The sequence below is a fragment of the Cryptomeria japonica genome, chromosome 2, assembly GCF_030272615.1.
Source record: "Cryptomeria japonica chromosome 2, Sugi_1.0, whole genome shotgun sequence".
NCBI classification, from domain to species: domain Eukaryota; kingdom Viridiplantae; phylum Streptophyta; class Pinopsida; order Cupressales; family Cupressaceae; genus Cryptomeria; species Cryptomeria japonica.
Genome location: NC_081406.1, coordinates 567,794,388 through 567,809,458, shown reverse-complemented (window position 1 = coordinate 567,809,458; position 15,071 = coordinate 567,794,388). Strand labels below are relative to the sequence as shown.

Here is a 15,071-nt window from a genome sequence, read left to right as displayed (position 1 = left end):
CTAAAGATATTTTTCTTCACAAATTAATTTTAGTATTTAGAGATTTTGAAATATGAAAAGATACAAATTGTGTTTTGTGATGCATGTCTATTTTTATTTAATTTTCTTTTGAATTTGGTTAAAAACTTCATTTTTCTTCATAATTGAATTTTAGTCTTTAGTGGGCTTATCATTGTATAAATAAAGAACATTTTTCTTCACAAATTAATTTGAGTCTTTAGTGGACTAATCATTATCTAACTAAAAGACAATGAAACCATAAGATCATGAAATATCTATAGAGAGTTTCATCATGACAAATTTATAGTTAAGATCAAATATATAAAACATGGAGAGACATGATTTGTGTGTGGATTCTTTTTTAAGTTTACTTTTGAATTTGATAGAGTTCATCATATTTTATTATAATTTTTCAACCCTTCCAATTAATATTAGTCTTTAGTAGACTTATCATGATCTAACTAAAAAAAAATTTTAATACAATTTATAAAATATCAATAAAGAACTTAATCATGATAGATAAATAAATATAATTAAATATGTGAAATATAGATTTTTTTTTTATTTCTTTTTGGGTTTGTTAGAATGCATAGATTTTTTTTTTAATTTCTTTTTGGGTTTGTTAGAATGTCTTATTTTCATTATAATTTTCCACTCCAATAATATAATAAGTTTACTCGCCTGAGTGTAATATTAATAATTTAACTATATATTATTTTTTTATAATGAATGGTGGTTTCTTGAAAAGTAAAATCAAAAGATATAAAAACAATGAATAGTTCTTTAAAAAGAAAAAAAAATATAAATAATATATTAAACTTGTTTATTTAAGACATGAAAAAATCTCTAAATATTTATATATTAAACTATTAAATATAAATTTAAATTGATATCTTTTGATAGTAAATTTAATATAAATATCTCAAAACATCTTTTAAATAAATATATTTTAAATAATTTAAATAAAAACTAATAAAAACAAAACTTAATTATCCTAACTTCAAAATTTACCTAGAATTGTTCAAATAACACTTACATGGACCGTGTACATTTTAAAGAAAGAAATGAACTTGAACAAATTATGCAAAAAGCCTCTTTTGGGTGGTTTACTGTGTTTGTATTGTAATTTCACAGTCAATACGAAATGGCCAAATAAAAGAAATATCTAAGAAAATGAAATGTTAGTTGGAAATGGACTTGGAAATCAGCATTAAATGGAATCATCTGAGAATATAACTTGACCGTTCATGTCAACCTGTATTAATCCACCATAAGAGACACAAATTCTCTGCAATAAAAAACAAATGATTTTAACACAGACAACCTAATAAATTCTCTGCAATAAAAAACAAGTGAGTTTAACACAGACAACCTCATTCAATGTTCTCAGAAGGTTTTAAAGCTGAGAATAAAACCTTTAGCCACATCAGATGAAAATGAAACTAATAAACAGTAAAAAAAAAACCCGATTTCAAATCGGTATAAGATGAAAGAAAGAGATGAGATTGAAATTAATATAGGTAAACAAATATTTGTTAAGAAAACAGAAAAACTGCCTTGTTCCTTTGGCGTTGGGCACCAGGCAGCCTTGACAAGAGGCCGGGGAAGATTCGCGAAATTCATTGGACTGGTTGCACCTGTTATCTCATGTGAATGGGACAGACGTGAAATTCAGTTCACGGGTTGCACCGGTCTGCAGTTATCTCAACCGGGTGGAGTTTTTCTGTGATCATTTTACAAGACGAAGCTCATGGTGGCCATGGAGATCTGTTCCAGTATAATAATCAAACCCACCATGAAAGCCTGATCAAAGCCTGGTTCAATATTTAGACTGAAAACATCTTTACCTATCATCGTTCCCGGACAGCCGGTCTTGCGTTTCACCTGCACAGAAATCCTGATCTTTAAAATGAAAAACCATTATTGCAAAGACGGTACAGAAAATAAAGAGATTAACTAAATAAATATGAGTAAATCAAACGGGGGAGGCGCAGCCGCCCTACCTCTGCTGCAGCCATGCGAGGACCGTTTGTGAAAATGGTGCAGTAGCGCTGTGAGAAGGAACCCTCGACTTCATAATCCGAGCAGGGTTTCCAAAAGAAGCCGCAATTCATAAATACTTGGACGCACTCTTTCGTTGGTAATATGGACGATTTCATCACAGTAAATACAGGTTCTTGACCATGCAATTTATCTCCAAGAAAGCCTTCCCATCTGTGGTGTAGGCTGGGAAGCTGCAAAGGAAGCGTAAGCAACCATAAATCTATCAATTATGTATAAGAGAATTTGCAGAACAAAACTTAAGAAATGAGATATTTACCTAAATTTATCAATGATATGTTTACCTTGAAAGAATTTGTAGAACAAAACTTAGAAATGAGATATTTACCTAAATTTAAATATGATATGTTTACCTCGATAGAATTGCAGAACAAAACTTACAAATGAGATATTTACCTAAATTTAGAAAATGATATGCTTACCTTGATAGAATTTGCAGAAGAAAACTTAGAAATGAGATATTCACCTAAATTTAGAAATGATATGCTTACCTTGATAGAATTTGCAGAATAAAACTTAGAAATGAGATATTAACCTAAATTTAGAAATGATATGCTTACCTTGATAGAATTTGCAGAACAAAACTTAGAAATGAGATATTAACCTAAATTTAGAAATGATATGTTTACCTTGATAGAATTTGCAGAACTGAACTTAGAAATGATATGTTTACCTTATAGAATTTGCAGAACAAAACTTAGAAACGAGATATTCACCTAGATTTAGAAATGATATGTTTACCTTGATAGAATTTGCAGAACAAAACTTAGAAATGAGATATTCACCTAATCTTAGAAATGATATGTTTACCTTGATAGAATTTGCAGAACAAAACATAGAAAGGAGATATTTACCTAAATTTAGAAAAATATATGTTTACCTTGCGGCGCAATGTGAGAAGCACTTTGCCCTGGGAGTCCATGAGAATAAGGTGATTGGCAGCAAGAGCATAGGTGTCCACTCTGAAGAGGAGATCTCCATTGGAATCCAAGACTGTGAAACCCTCACCAGAAAAGAGCAGGGACTTGTTCCAGATCGTCAATTCGGTGGCCGTCTCAGAGCAAAATTGTTGATCCACAACAGTTTGCCCGGATAACTTTAGGGATTGCGAAAATTTTAGGGATTGGCAAAATTTTAGGGACATTTTCTTCCAGATCAGTTTACAAACCAGAGAAACTAGGGTTTGTAGGAGGGAAACTTTGCAGGGTCGAAGTCTGCTTTTCTCAATTTAGTAGTAGTGTCCGATCCGTCTCTTCCTTTATTGCCATTTTCCCATGATGGGGAGAAGTATCGGGTCAATTCATGGTGCGTTTTGATGGTAGATCCGTCATTGTTCAAAATTACGCACGTACAAATCTCTGGCCCATTGCCTATGTGATGTCTAGAGCCTGTACTTACAAAATTTTAATCATCATCCTTGAGAATATTTTTTGGTCTGCTGAAAGAAAAAACTCCTTTTCAAGCCAATTGATTTTTCACATGGAGCCAGCTCAACCAACAAAAGTACATGGGTTGTAGTTAAATTTTTTATTTGAATTATGTATAACCAACAAAAGTACATGGGTTGTAGTTAAACTATTTATTTGAACTATGTATCATCAGATTGGTTTTGAAGTTGTAATCCAGGAGATTTTAACTATAAAGAGCAGAAAGTTGGTAAGATTGTTATGGATTATTAGATGATTTTTTATTATTATTTTAATGTGAGTTGCAATTTTTATTTAAATATTAGCCATGGAAGTTACATTTACTTTATTTGATGTTGGAAAGGGAGAATAAAATCTCTTTCACATCAAATTTTTGGTAAAGTAATTGAATGAGATAAATTATTTTAGGATTATTAGTTGAAGGAAATTATTTGGAGTAAAATGTTAAACTAAATATAAATAAATGATATTTAATATAAATATATGATATATAATTGAAAATGATTTGTGTAAAAAAATTAAGAATGATAGGATAGTTGCTTTAGAAAATGTAAATTTGATCTCTATCATTCTAGGTCATTTTTATGACTATGAAAATGATCTATGTAAGTGCAAATCTGATTTTGATCCTAGAATCTAGCTTTTGGTACACATCTTTGATATGAACTCTAATGTTTACATTGAATTCACTTGAATGCATGTGATATTTATTATTTGCACTCAATTTCTATCATTCTAGGTCACTTTTATGACTATGAAAATGATCTATGTAAGTGTAAATTTGATTTTGATTCTATAGAATCTAGCTTTTGGTACACATCTTTGATATTTGTGAAAATCTAAAGTTACTTTCAATTCACATAAGTGCATGTGATATGTATTATTTGATTTCTAGAATGGGAACACCTTTGTGGAGTTTACTATTCAACAAGTACTCCTATCTTGGTCAAACCCCAAAGAAGATTGATTGAATGACTATGAATAAGGATGAAAAAACAAACACTCATGTAGATGATCTCTTAGATGTGGAGGCAAGAAAGTAATATAATTATAAATGCTCTAATCATATTAATGAATGTTATCTTGAGTTTTGTTGTTAGTAGATCTCAAAAAAAAATATCAAGGTTAGCTCTTAATTATAATCAATAGGTGGCAAGCCAACTGTTTGGTGCTTTGAATCACTACATAAAGAGTAGGAAGGGTTAATTCGACCTCAACTTTGAATTTGAAATTTTGAATTTTGTTGTTCTTTTTGGATAAACTACATATTTGAATCTAGAGAGGAAATAGGTAAAACTAAGAATTAGATTCAACCTCTAGAAGGGAATGCATATGGAACAAGTAGGTCTCCAAATATGTGCTATCTTTAAACAAAAATCATTAAACTTGTATATTTATCATTACATAAAAAATAACTCATCCAAATTGAATCCAAAAAGAAAGGAAAAAGTACAAAAAGCTATGTAGTTTCTCCCATAACAATCTACTTCCACTTTGATTTATATTCAAACTACTTTGAGAATTTGTTGTTATCTTTACACTCCTTAATCTCTTATTCTTCATTGTACTTTTTCAATCCCCCAAACTAACTTTTTATCCTTTGGTGGACCTATTATTATTTAACTAAAGAACTATTAAACCATAATAATATATGTGAAATATTAAAAAAAAAGTTTAATCATAAAAAACAAACAAATATGATAAGATCAAATATTGAAAGATATGATTTATTTTTATGGTATGTGTCTTTTTATTTTTTATTTTTAAAATTTATTAGAGCTATGTTTACACTCGTGCTTTTTCATTATATTTTTTTATCCCACATTAATTTTATTATTTAGTGAACTTATCATTATCTAACAATAATGGTCAAATTCACATTTACTATTTCTCATTTACTTTTGTTCTCATTTTGAGGAAATAGTGCAATCATGTGCAATGTTTGACACATTCTCTTAGCCTTTAGTCATTCCTATATGTACATATCTCCACACATCTAACCCCATCTTATCCTTAAATAAGAACATACTCCAATACATTCATCTTAAGCACATTCTCCAATACATTCATCTTATCCAAGCATTTATTACACTAGTTTAAATGGATATAATCCATAACAACTCAAATTTAGCTATTTACTAATCAAAAATATTTTTTTAAATCACAAAATTGACCTTGGATAGTGAACTTGATCCTTGCCTTCAAGAGTTCAAATTCAAATTTTGGTCAATTGACCCAACTAAGTGCATGTTAGTGAATGCCAATGCTATATGCTAGTATTTAAAGGAATTCATTAGAATTTAATTTTTGGATCTCTCAAGCTTCCTCTCTCATTCTAGAGTAGTAAAGGAACAATCAATAACAAAATACTTAGATTTGGGGCATTAAAATGAATAGAAAATTTGTGTACATCATTCTAGAACCTTTGACCTATGAGAACAAATCTCCTTACACACAACACCCAACATTCCAATTTATTTCAAGTACTATGAATCCTCCAATGTCAACGAAGGATAGACGTCTCCTTACACACAACACCCAAGATTCCAATTTATTTCTGAGTACTATGAATCCTCCAATGTCAAAGAAGGATAGAACAAATAAAAGTCAACCAAGTGAACAAAACAAGAAATATACACCGTTATACAAGGAAGGATGAATCTAAATTTACAAGAAAAATCTACAAATGTAGAATTAACTCAAACTTACAAATTTGATCTTAAATAGAAGACAAATTGAATACAAAATCCTATATCTTTTATTAAGATAATTATCACTTTTTTAATTGAATAACAAATAAAATCTAATATTTTCATTAAGATAGTATTATATGAGGAATCAAGGGTATCTAGCCCAGCCTCTCGGAGTTGCATAAATGGATTTCCCAACACAGGGATCCTCTCATTTTGGGTACTCTTCACATTTTCCCTATGGCTAAAGGTTTCTTTGTTGCTAAATTTGAGAATGCTAAGGATAATAGAAAAATCTTGTGTGAAAGCTTTTTCTATGAGAAAGATAAAATGCCGCTTTTGGCCAAACCTACTCTGATTTTAACCCCCTTTCTGAGAAGTTCAACAAAATTCTAGCTTGGGTTAGGCTTCCTTACCTTCCTCTCCATTTGTGGGTTGATTTTCTCTTTGAGGAAATTGGTGATGCTATTGGGAGCTTCATTATGGTGGATAATGACTCCTTTGGGCTTTACCATACTACTTTTGCTCACATTCTGGTTGAGCTAAATGTTTCTAAGGGACTGCTAGCTGAGATTGCCATTAATTCTTCTTTTGACAGCTAGGTCCAATCTTTGGATTACGAAGGTATTCCTTTCAGGTGTCGTAGATGCTTTAGAACCGGCCATGTGACTGGGAATTGTGGGCTTGAGAAGAAAAATCTTGTAGCCTCATGGTGGTTGGGGGCTTCTTATCAACATTACACGGTTAAGAAATCTTTCGATACTTCTAAAGAGTCATTGGATGTTGGGGTTTCTACTTTGGCTGGGTGTTGGGGTTTCTACTTTGGCTGGCTCGAATTCTTTATTGGCAATGAATTCTTCGAACGCCACTACGGATGTTCCTATGATTAAAGATGTTGTTATACAGGTTGTTGATGTCTCTTCTGTTGAAAATGGTTTGCTGTCTCTTATCCCGCTGACTGCTTCACAGTGTGTTGGCACAACTTCTGTCCCATCTGTTGGTTGTGATCCTGTGCCCGCAACGATTGTTTCTCCCTCTGTTGACACTCTTTTTTCCAGTCCGAAAATATCAACATTGGGCCCTTCGGATTGGACCGTTGTGGCAGCTAAAGTTGAAGATGGATGTATTACTATAAAGGGGAAGCATTCAAAGACATCAAAGCCTTCTTTTGATATGACTCTTCGTTCCCACAAGGCCAATTGCAAATCTTGAAGGTCCTTGTAGTTGGTTGTTTGGGCTGGTTTTACTGGCCCTTTCTTTGTATGGGTAGCCTGTTGTATTTAGAGGCAGTCCCTATTTTTTTTGTTGTTCTATCTAGCTGGGCTTTCAATGCTTTTTCTATTTTATAATTTGATGTAAAAGGTTTCGGGGCCCTTCAAAACCTGTTTTTCAGTTAATCAAAAACATTTTCATTAAGATAAATATCACTTTTTTTAATTGAAGAACAAATAGAATCTAATGTTTTCATAATAAAAATAACCTTGTTTAATAATAAATAGAATATATCATTTTCATAAAAATATACTCATTGATCATCTAACTAAATAACATCACCTTTTTACATTTCATTTCCAACTATTATTATTTTATTTTAGTGAAATTGTAATCATTTATTTGTATTCCAATGTTTAAATTTTTACATTTAACTTCAAAACAGTGAAACCAACTTTAACTAACCCAACCCCAAAAGCTAGAGGGATTTCATTAATGGCCATAAAATGTAGGAAGCAGACAGACGTAAATGAAACATCTAGAAACACGAAAAAAGCCAAAAAAAAATTATATCGAAATTTAAAACCAAAACGTGCTTCCCAGACAGCCTTGAATTGAATATGTGGTCGTAAATTGACTATTATCTCAATTTGCATTCGACGACAACAGGCTCCAGTTTTGCGCAGCCACACAGAGAATATACAAAGATTTGAACAATCTCATTGAAAATGATATTAATTCAAAATCCAAGAATATTCAACTACAAATTTCAAAGCTGGTAGGCGTTTGGTGCACCGTTTTAGCGACGCAGTCCACAAATTCTAAGCACATGTGCAGTGTTCGAATCCCAACCCCACTCAATTTAAAAAAATTACAACTGCTGAAATCAAAGAATACTAGTACTGAAAATGGAAGCCTGATACAGCATCAAAGAATTCCAAAACTGAAAATGAAATTAGTTCAACATCTTCGAATGTCGAAGCCGAGAATAAAATCAGTACAACATAAATGAATATTAAAGCTCAGAAATTATTGACAAAAAATATTTTCCCAATTGAGCAATGTTAGGTTGTGCACAAATACAGAGCGAGGGCCACATGTGAAAAATTCATTGTACAGATTCAAGTGATCTATCCAGAGGAGGACAGATCCGTTATCTCGTTGTTTTTTTGTGATGATCTCAACTCATCCACCACCATTTTCACAAGAGGAAGCTCACTGTCACCTGGGAAGATCTGCTCCAGCACAATAATCAACCCCATAATGAACGCCTGATCGAATCCGCGCTCAATACAAAGACTGAAAACATCTCTACCGAGCAGGGTACCCCCGCTGCCGCACTTCCGTTTCACCTGAACAACAATACATTTACCGGAAGATTTAAGAAAAACTCCGTTCTTTCAAACACCAGTACAGAAAAAGAATAGAAAATGAAAACCAGAGGGCAGCTCACCGACCTCTGCAGCAGCAATACGGGGGGCGGTAGAGAAAATGGTGCAGCAGCGCTGTGAAAAGGAGCCCTCAATTTCGTAATCTGAGCAGGGTTTCCAAAAGAAGCCGCAAGTCATGAATACTTGGACGCACTCATTCATCGGTAAAATCGATGCTTTTCTTACAGTAAAGAGGGGTTTTTGGCCATCCAACTCATCTCCAAGAAAACCTTCCCATCTCTGGTGAAGACTGGGAAGCTGCAAAGGAATTTATGCAAATATACTTTCAAAATTACAGAATCGAATTATTCAGAGCAAAAAATGTAGAAATGGCGTGTATACCTTGCGGCGCAGTGTGAGAAGCGGCTTGCCCCCAGCGTCCATGAGAGTAAACCGACTTTTAGCGAGGGCGTAGGTATCGACTCTGAAGAGAAGATCTCCATTAGAATCAAAGACGGTAAAACCCTCGCCTGAAAATAGCAGAGATTTGTTCCACACCGTCAATGTGGTAGCCGTCGCATGGCAAAACTGTTTGTCCACAACAGCTTGCACGGATGAATTTTCCAATTCTGGATGTATTTGAGACATTTTGCGTCTAAATCGGCTACAGAGCAGCTAAATGAGGGTTTGTAACAGGGTAAAACCGCACAGGCACAAATTCCTTTTCTCAATTTAGCCGTCACCACGGATCAGTCTTTTCCTCAAAAATCTTTTTCTTAACTTTTAAATGTCGTTTCTCTGTCGTTTGTTCAGATTTACACACGTACTAATCGTTGGGCCATTACATCTGTACTGTGTGGGCCTGTCATCACTGTTCTTGGAATAGAGTGGATTCAGCTGTAAACATAATTTTTTTGATCTGGCAAAAGGAAACAGAACTTTTTTTGAACCAGTGGATGATTTACAGAGAGCCACCTCTTCTAATGGGTTGAAGTTAAATTATTATTTGTCTTATATACAAGAGTTGTTTAAAAGTAGTTATCCAAGATATTCGAATTATAAATGCCAAAGAGTTGGTGGGGTGGATATGTCTTGTTTGGTGATTTATTATTTTTTTAATGGAAAATCTTGGGTGAAAATTAAAATGATTAAATAAAGTTTTTGTTAATATTAAATTTTGGGGGAAGGTATTTAAATAAAAAATAATTAGATATTTGTTAGAATTTATTATTGAACAATATGTATATAATAATTAGATATTTGTTAGGAAATGATTCATTACATTTAAATATAAAATTTGGGGGGAAGGCATTTAAATAAATAATACTTACATATTTGTTAGATTTTATTATTGAAAAATATTTATATAATAATTAGATATTTGTTAAGATTAATTATTGAAGAATATGTATACAATAATTAAATATTTGTAAGAATTAATTATTGAAAAAACTATACATATGTAGTGAAGTGTTGAAATAAATGTGGAAATATTAAATAAATAAGTGATGTTTATTAGGCAAGTGGCGTTAAAGTTTGAAAATGATTTTTTGGTATATAAGAAAGTTAGGAAAGATTGGATATGTTTTAAGTTTGGTGTGATGTGATGTATGTTACCAGATTTGTGGTGTACATTTGAAGATTTTGTTAGGCACGGTGTATTCTCCCTAGGTCAAACTTTTCTATTGATTTAAGAGCTACAAATAAGAACAAAAAATATTATCTTGAATGTTAGATACAACAAAATTAATAGAAAGAGTTGCCTTCAATTTTGAATTTAAGATTTAAAATTTTGGAGTCACTTGAGAAAATCATGTAATTGCATAGTTCACTTGTGCAAATCATGAGTAAAGATAGACATGAATAACAGTTAAATTATGTCTTATAGTTCAACAAAATTTGTATTGTTTAGACACTTATCATACATAAAAATTAATCAAAATCAAAATGAATCCAAAACAAAAGAAACAAGTACATTTAATCAATAGACTTTGTCCCCTTATAAACTACCATAAAACTTGTTAAAGTTTACTTCCCCATTTCCTATTTTACTTTATACTTTTCTTATCTCTCAAATTAATTACAACTTTTGATGAGCTTATCATTATTTGACATCTTTAAAAATCTCAATAAAAATGAATTGCCATAATTAATAAATATAATGATATATATATCAAATTATATTTACAGTTTTTAAAATTACATTATATTTATTATATTGTAATAAATTAATCATTAAAAAACAATAAAATCAATTTCAGGTATCTTAACCAAATGATTAGAGATCCCATTCAAGTTTTTTTATGTATTGAGTCTTAGATTGAATCTTCTAGTTGAGAGCCAAAAATTGGGAGACATCTTTTCGTGAGGATCATCCCTTATAATGGTTGAATCTCTTAGCCCGAGAGGCAAGGATTCAAGGATCTATTCCATCAAAGAAAGTTGCAATTCTTACCTCATCCCTTATGGTGTTGAGGCCTTCCTCCTAAGAAGACTTTATCATTATTCAGAATCATTTAACTTCACCAATTAACCAAAGCTCCAATGACTCTTTAATATTTGAAAAATTAAATAAACTTTTAATAATTTTCTTCATAGAAATGTAACAAGTGAGGTACACAACCTCTTTACATAATATTCTATATTTGAATCATAAATTAAAAAATAGAATCTTTTAAATAAATAAATAAAATTATATATTAAAATAAAATATAAGAAGATTTCACACACAATTAAACTAATGTGGAATTACAAATTCTCTCTGAAATTGAAAAAATAAATTCCTTAGAAATTAAAATAATCTCTTTCAATATTCTTGAAAGAAAATTAAAATCTAAAATTAAGTTGGTACATCATCCATTGTGACCAAAAAAATTACATCAAAGAATATCGAAGTGAATGAAATGAAGGTGACATCGGAGACACTGTTACAGGAAAAAGTCCACAACCCGGAAATTGTCAGGTTCTGCACAGGTACAGGACTAGGGCAAATGTGAAATTCACTGGTCTACCCGGAAGAAGGTGGCGCGGTTATCTCCTGGTCTTTGTGTGATGCACTCATCTCATCCACCACCATTTTCACAAGAGGAAGCTCACATTCACCAGGGAAGATCTGCTCCAGCACGATAATCAAACCCATTATGAAAGCCTGATCAAATCCGGGCTCAATACAGAGGCTGAAAACATCTGTACCCAGCAGATATCCCCCGCTGCCGCACTTCCGTTTCACCTGTCCAAAAAAAAATTTACCAGAAGATCAAACCCTTCCTTGCAGTACAGAAAGAGAGTGAGGAAAAAACCCTAAAAAGAAACCCTAGCTACCTCTGCGGCAGCCATGCGAGGGGCGCTTGTGAAAATAGTACAGGAGCGCTGTGAGAAAGAACCTTCGATTTCATAATCCGCGCAGGGTTTCCAAAAGAAGCCGCAATTCATGAATACTTGGACGCACTCTTTCGACGGTAAAATCGACGACTTTCTCACAGTAAAGAGGGGTTTCTGGCCGTCCAACTTATCTCCAAGAAAACCTTCCCATCTCTGGTGAAGACTAGGAAGCTGCAGAGAAAGAAGCCATGCGAGGAGACAGTCAATTACAGAAAGAGAATTTATTCGGAAGAAAATGCAGGAATGGCGTTTATACCTTACGGCACAATGTGAGAAGCGGCTTGCCCTGAGCGTCCATGAGAACAAGGTTATTGTTAGCGAAAGCATAGGTATCCACTCTGAAGAGGAGATCTCCATTGGAATCAAAGACGGTGAAACCCTCACCTGAAAATAGCAGAGATTTGTTCCACACCGTCAATGCAGTGGCCGTTGCACAGCAAAATTGTTGGTCCACAACAACTTGCACGGGTAAATCTTCCGATTGCGGGCATATTTGGGACATTTTCTGCTAAAATCAGATGCAGGCAAAAGAGGGTTTCTAATAGGGGAAAATCGCAGAGGCACAACTGTATTTGCGCCGATTGGTTTTTTCCTTTCTAATCTTTTTCACATTTTGAGGTACTGAGTCAAGTTTTGACGGCTTCTCTGTAAATTTATGCGCGTACTACCTAATTGTCGGCGCATTCTCCATGTAATGTGGAATAGAGTGCAAAGTCATCCTCCAGAGCAGAACGCTTCCTACTTCTGGAAATTTACTGTGAATTTTACCGTCACCGTCATGGATTACTTTTAAACATTTTCTCCGTCAACGTTACGGATTACCAAATAAAAAGAAAAAAGCAACGTTACACCGACCAATGGATGATTTACAACCAAATAAGATGGTTAAAGTCAAACTATGGGAGTTTGGTTTTGAAGTTGGTGTCCAAGACATTTTGACTATAAAGGCCTTAATATTGATTTAGATGATTTATTATTTTTTAATGTGACTTGCTTCTCTAAATGCATATTTTTATTTAAATATTATTATTTATTTAGGGGAGAGGATCTATTGAGCACATTCCTAGTTTTGTTATAGCATATGTTCATTTAATGTGTAATATTTTTAACAATATTACATTATTAGTTGTGACATTAAGATTGTTAGTGTTGATGATGACTAAATGTATTCTTTAGATTTAGTGCACAAGTATCGGTCTTTTTTATTTAGGCCTTTGTGGACAAAAAGCATGTTGACATGGCATCATATTGGATGATGTGCCTTGAAACCAGAGTTATAAGCTAGGGACATGCCAAGTAAGTTGCTGTAAAAAATTGGGTGTGATTTGAAATTTCCACATAAGATTTTGAGAAGCACGAAGTTAAGGTGCTCAGGGTCCTCTCCCCTAAGTTTTTTTTTAAGAAATGGTATTTTATTATGGAATGGGAGATTAAATTGCTTATAAATATATATATATATATATATATATATATATATATGAAAGATAGTAAAATAACATGTTGAGTACAATAAGGATCAAGCTATAAAGCTCAACATAACTCACAAACACTCCCTATAAACAAATCACACAAGGTCTTAGGCATAACTGCTAATCTTTACACTAATTGCTTAGCATGCCTAAAACATAACTAAACCTTACATATTTAAAATTTACATCATTACCTAAATGTTTTGTTGGTTGTCTTCTTTCATACTTGTCATTATATTTCTTTTGAAATTCTTGGTAAGCCCTTGAGAAGGTGGAGTGCTCAACTTTGCTAAATGGCCAACAAGCTCCATATAACTTGATTACTTATATAAATTGTACATTTGAATCTAAAAAATAAAATAAAAAATGAGAACATACAGTCATATAAAACTTGAATTATTTACCAACTTCCATGTATAAAATCACATCACATTTATCTTTACATAAAAATAACCAAATAAAAATAAATCTAGAATAATTAAAAATACAAATTATACAATTTTGACATAATCCACCACCCAACAACTTTGCAATTACCATAATTACTGTAATGCAGTTTTGATGGCTAAAAACTTTACTTACGTTTTTTTCTCCTCAACCCTTCTCACAGCTTTAATTCCTCCGGCGAAATTGGAAAACGTGCATTCGATGTTTTATTTTTGCTGCCCACGGGGTTAAATGCTATTTTTTTGGTGCGAAGACACTTTTTCATTCAGTCATTTTTAAAATAGTTCATTTTTAATTAAAAAGTTAAAACTTGATTTATTTCAAAATTAATAGTAAATAGGTTATAATATATAAGTAATGAATTATATATTTCAAAAAATTAAAATTAAAATTTTATTTATATTAATATTATTATAAATATATACTACTATTTTGAAAATATTATTTTATTTTTAAAATTATAATAAACTTTATATTGTGATATATAATAAATATAATATCTAAATAATTAAATAATATATTATGCATATTATATTTATATTCATGTGACCGGACATGCTCTCCCCACACTTCACTTGATCTGCGAGCACAATGGTCCAACAAGGGTTTGAATCTTAGTGGTCGCTTCACCAACGAAGTATTTTAACCACGACACTACATGTCCGAAGACCTGTTATATATTATATTAAACAATTTTGAAAGAATATGTTAACTTTTTTAGTATGTAAGATAAGTTGTATTTGATAAAAAGAGGGTGATAACTAATGTTTTGTCTTGCTAGAGCACCACTCATGCTTGAAAACCATTGCACTCTAAATGATGGATTGGCTAGCCATTTACGAATAGGCTAAAAGCTAGAGAATACTTATGGGGTAAGAGGCATAAGTGGATTAGGAGAGAACAATCATCAAGATGAATAAAGATGAATAAACTTGAAAAGAGAAATCATGCTCCGTTGAAAAATTTGGCACACAAGACAATCTGTCACAAACATTTAATTTTTACTTTTGATAT

At 32.2% G+C, this 15,071-nt stretch overlaps 3 protein-coding genes across 4 annotated transcripts; all 3 read right to left on the bottom strand.

Annotated features, from left to right (window-relative positions):
• Positions 1-1,487: 1,487 nt before the first annotated feature.
• Positions 1,488-3,499, bottom strand: LOC131041547 (protein LURP-one-related 5). Its single transcript, XM_057974675.2, has 3 exons — positions 2,942-3,499; positions 2,004-2,234; positions 1,488-1,884 (listed from the first exon to the last, which is right to left on the bottom strand). Exons 1-3 carry the CDS (start codon positions 3,203-3,205, stop codon positions 1,735-1,737), a joined length of 645 nt encoding a protein of 214 aa, XP_057830658.1. The 5' UTR covers positions 3,206-3,499; the 3' UTR covers positions 1,488-1,734.
• A 4,882-nt stretch (positions 3,500-8,381) lies between these two features.
• On the bottom strand, positions 8,382-9,735 carry LOC131041524 (protein LURP-one-related 5). 2 transcript variants are annotated; one of them, XM_057974652.2, is made up of 3 exons: positions 9,163-9,735; positions 8,848-9,078; positions 8,382-8,742 (listed from the first exon to the last, which is right to left on the bottom strand). In XM_057974652.2, exons 1-3 carry the CDS (start codon positions 9,406-9,408, stop codon positions 8,521-8,523), a joined length of 699 nt encoding a protein of 232 aa, XP_057830635.1. In that variant the 5' UTR covers positions 9,409-9,735; the 3' UTR covers positions 8,382-8,520. The 2 variants fall into 2 exon arrangements, with proteins under 2 accessions (XP_057830635.1, XP_059072715.1); XM_059216732.1 differs by having other exon boundaries at positions 8,551-8,742; positions 8,844-9,078.
• Positions 9,736-11,515: 1,780 nt separating this feature from the next.
• Positions 11,516-12,958, bottom strand: LOC131041551 (protein LURP-one-related 5). The gene is made up of 3 exons (XM_057974677.2): positions 12,398-12,958; positions 12,082-12,312; positions 11,516-11,989 (listed from the first exon to the last, which is right to left on the bottom strand). The coding sequence occupies exons 1-3, from the start codon at positions 12,641-12,643 to the stop codon at positions 11,768-11,770; spliced, it is 699 nt and encodes a 232-aa protein (XP_057830660.1). The 5' UTR covers positions 12,644-12,958; the 3' UTR covers positions 11,516-11,767.
• Positions 12,959-15,071: the final 2,113 nt, after the last annotated feature.

Bases quoted from the DNA above. Each gene is read 5' to 3' on its own strand.
- LOC131041524 (XM_057974652.2), bottom strand. From the start codon at position 9,408: ATGTCTCAAATACATCCAGAATTGGAAAATTCATCCGTGCAAGCTGTT. The intron at 9,079-9,162 runs GTATACACGCCA...ATTCCTTTGCAG, and splicing joins TTCTCACACTGCGCCGCAAG to CTTCCCAGTCTTCACCAGAG. The intron at 8,743-8,847 runs GTCGGTGAGCTG...ATTGTTGTTCAG, and splicing joins CCCGTATTGCTGCTGCAGAG to GTGAAACGGAAGTGCGGCAG.
- LOC131041547 (XM_057974675.2), bottom strand. From the start codon at position 3,205: ATGTCCCTAAAATTTTGCCAATCCCTAAAATTTTCGCAATCCCTAAAG. The intron at 2,235-2,941 runs GTAAACATATAT...CTTCCTTTGCAG, and splicing joins TTCTCACATTGCGCCGCAAG to CTTCCCAGCCTACACCACAG. The intron at 1,885-2,003 runs GTAGGGCGGCTG...ATTTCTGTGCAG, and splicing joins CTCGCATGGCTGCAGCAGAG to GTGAAACGCAAGACCGGCTG.
- LOC131041551 (XM_057974677.2), bottom strand. From the start codon at position 12,643: ATGTCCCAAATATGCCCGCAATCGGAAGATTTACCCGTGCAAGTTGTT. The intron at 12,313-12,397 runs GTATAAACGCCA...CTTTCTCTGCAG, and splicing joins TTCTCACATTGTGCCGTAAG to CTTCCTAGTCTTCACCAGAG. The intron at 11,990-12,081 runs GTAGCTAGGGTT...TTTTTTGGACAG, and splicing joins CTCGCATGGCTGCCGCAGAG to GTGAAACGGAAGTGCGGCAG.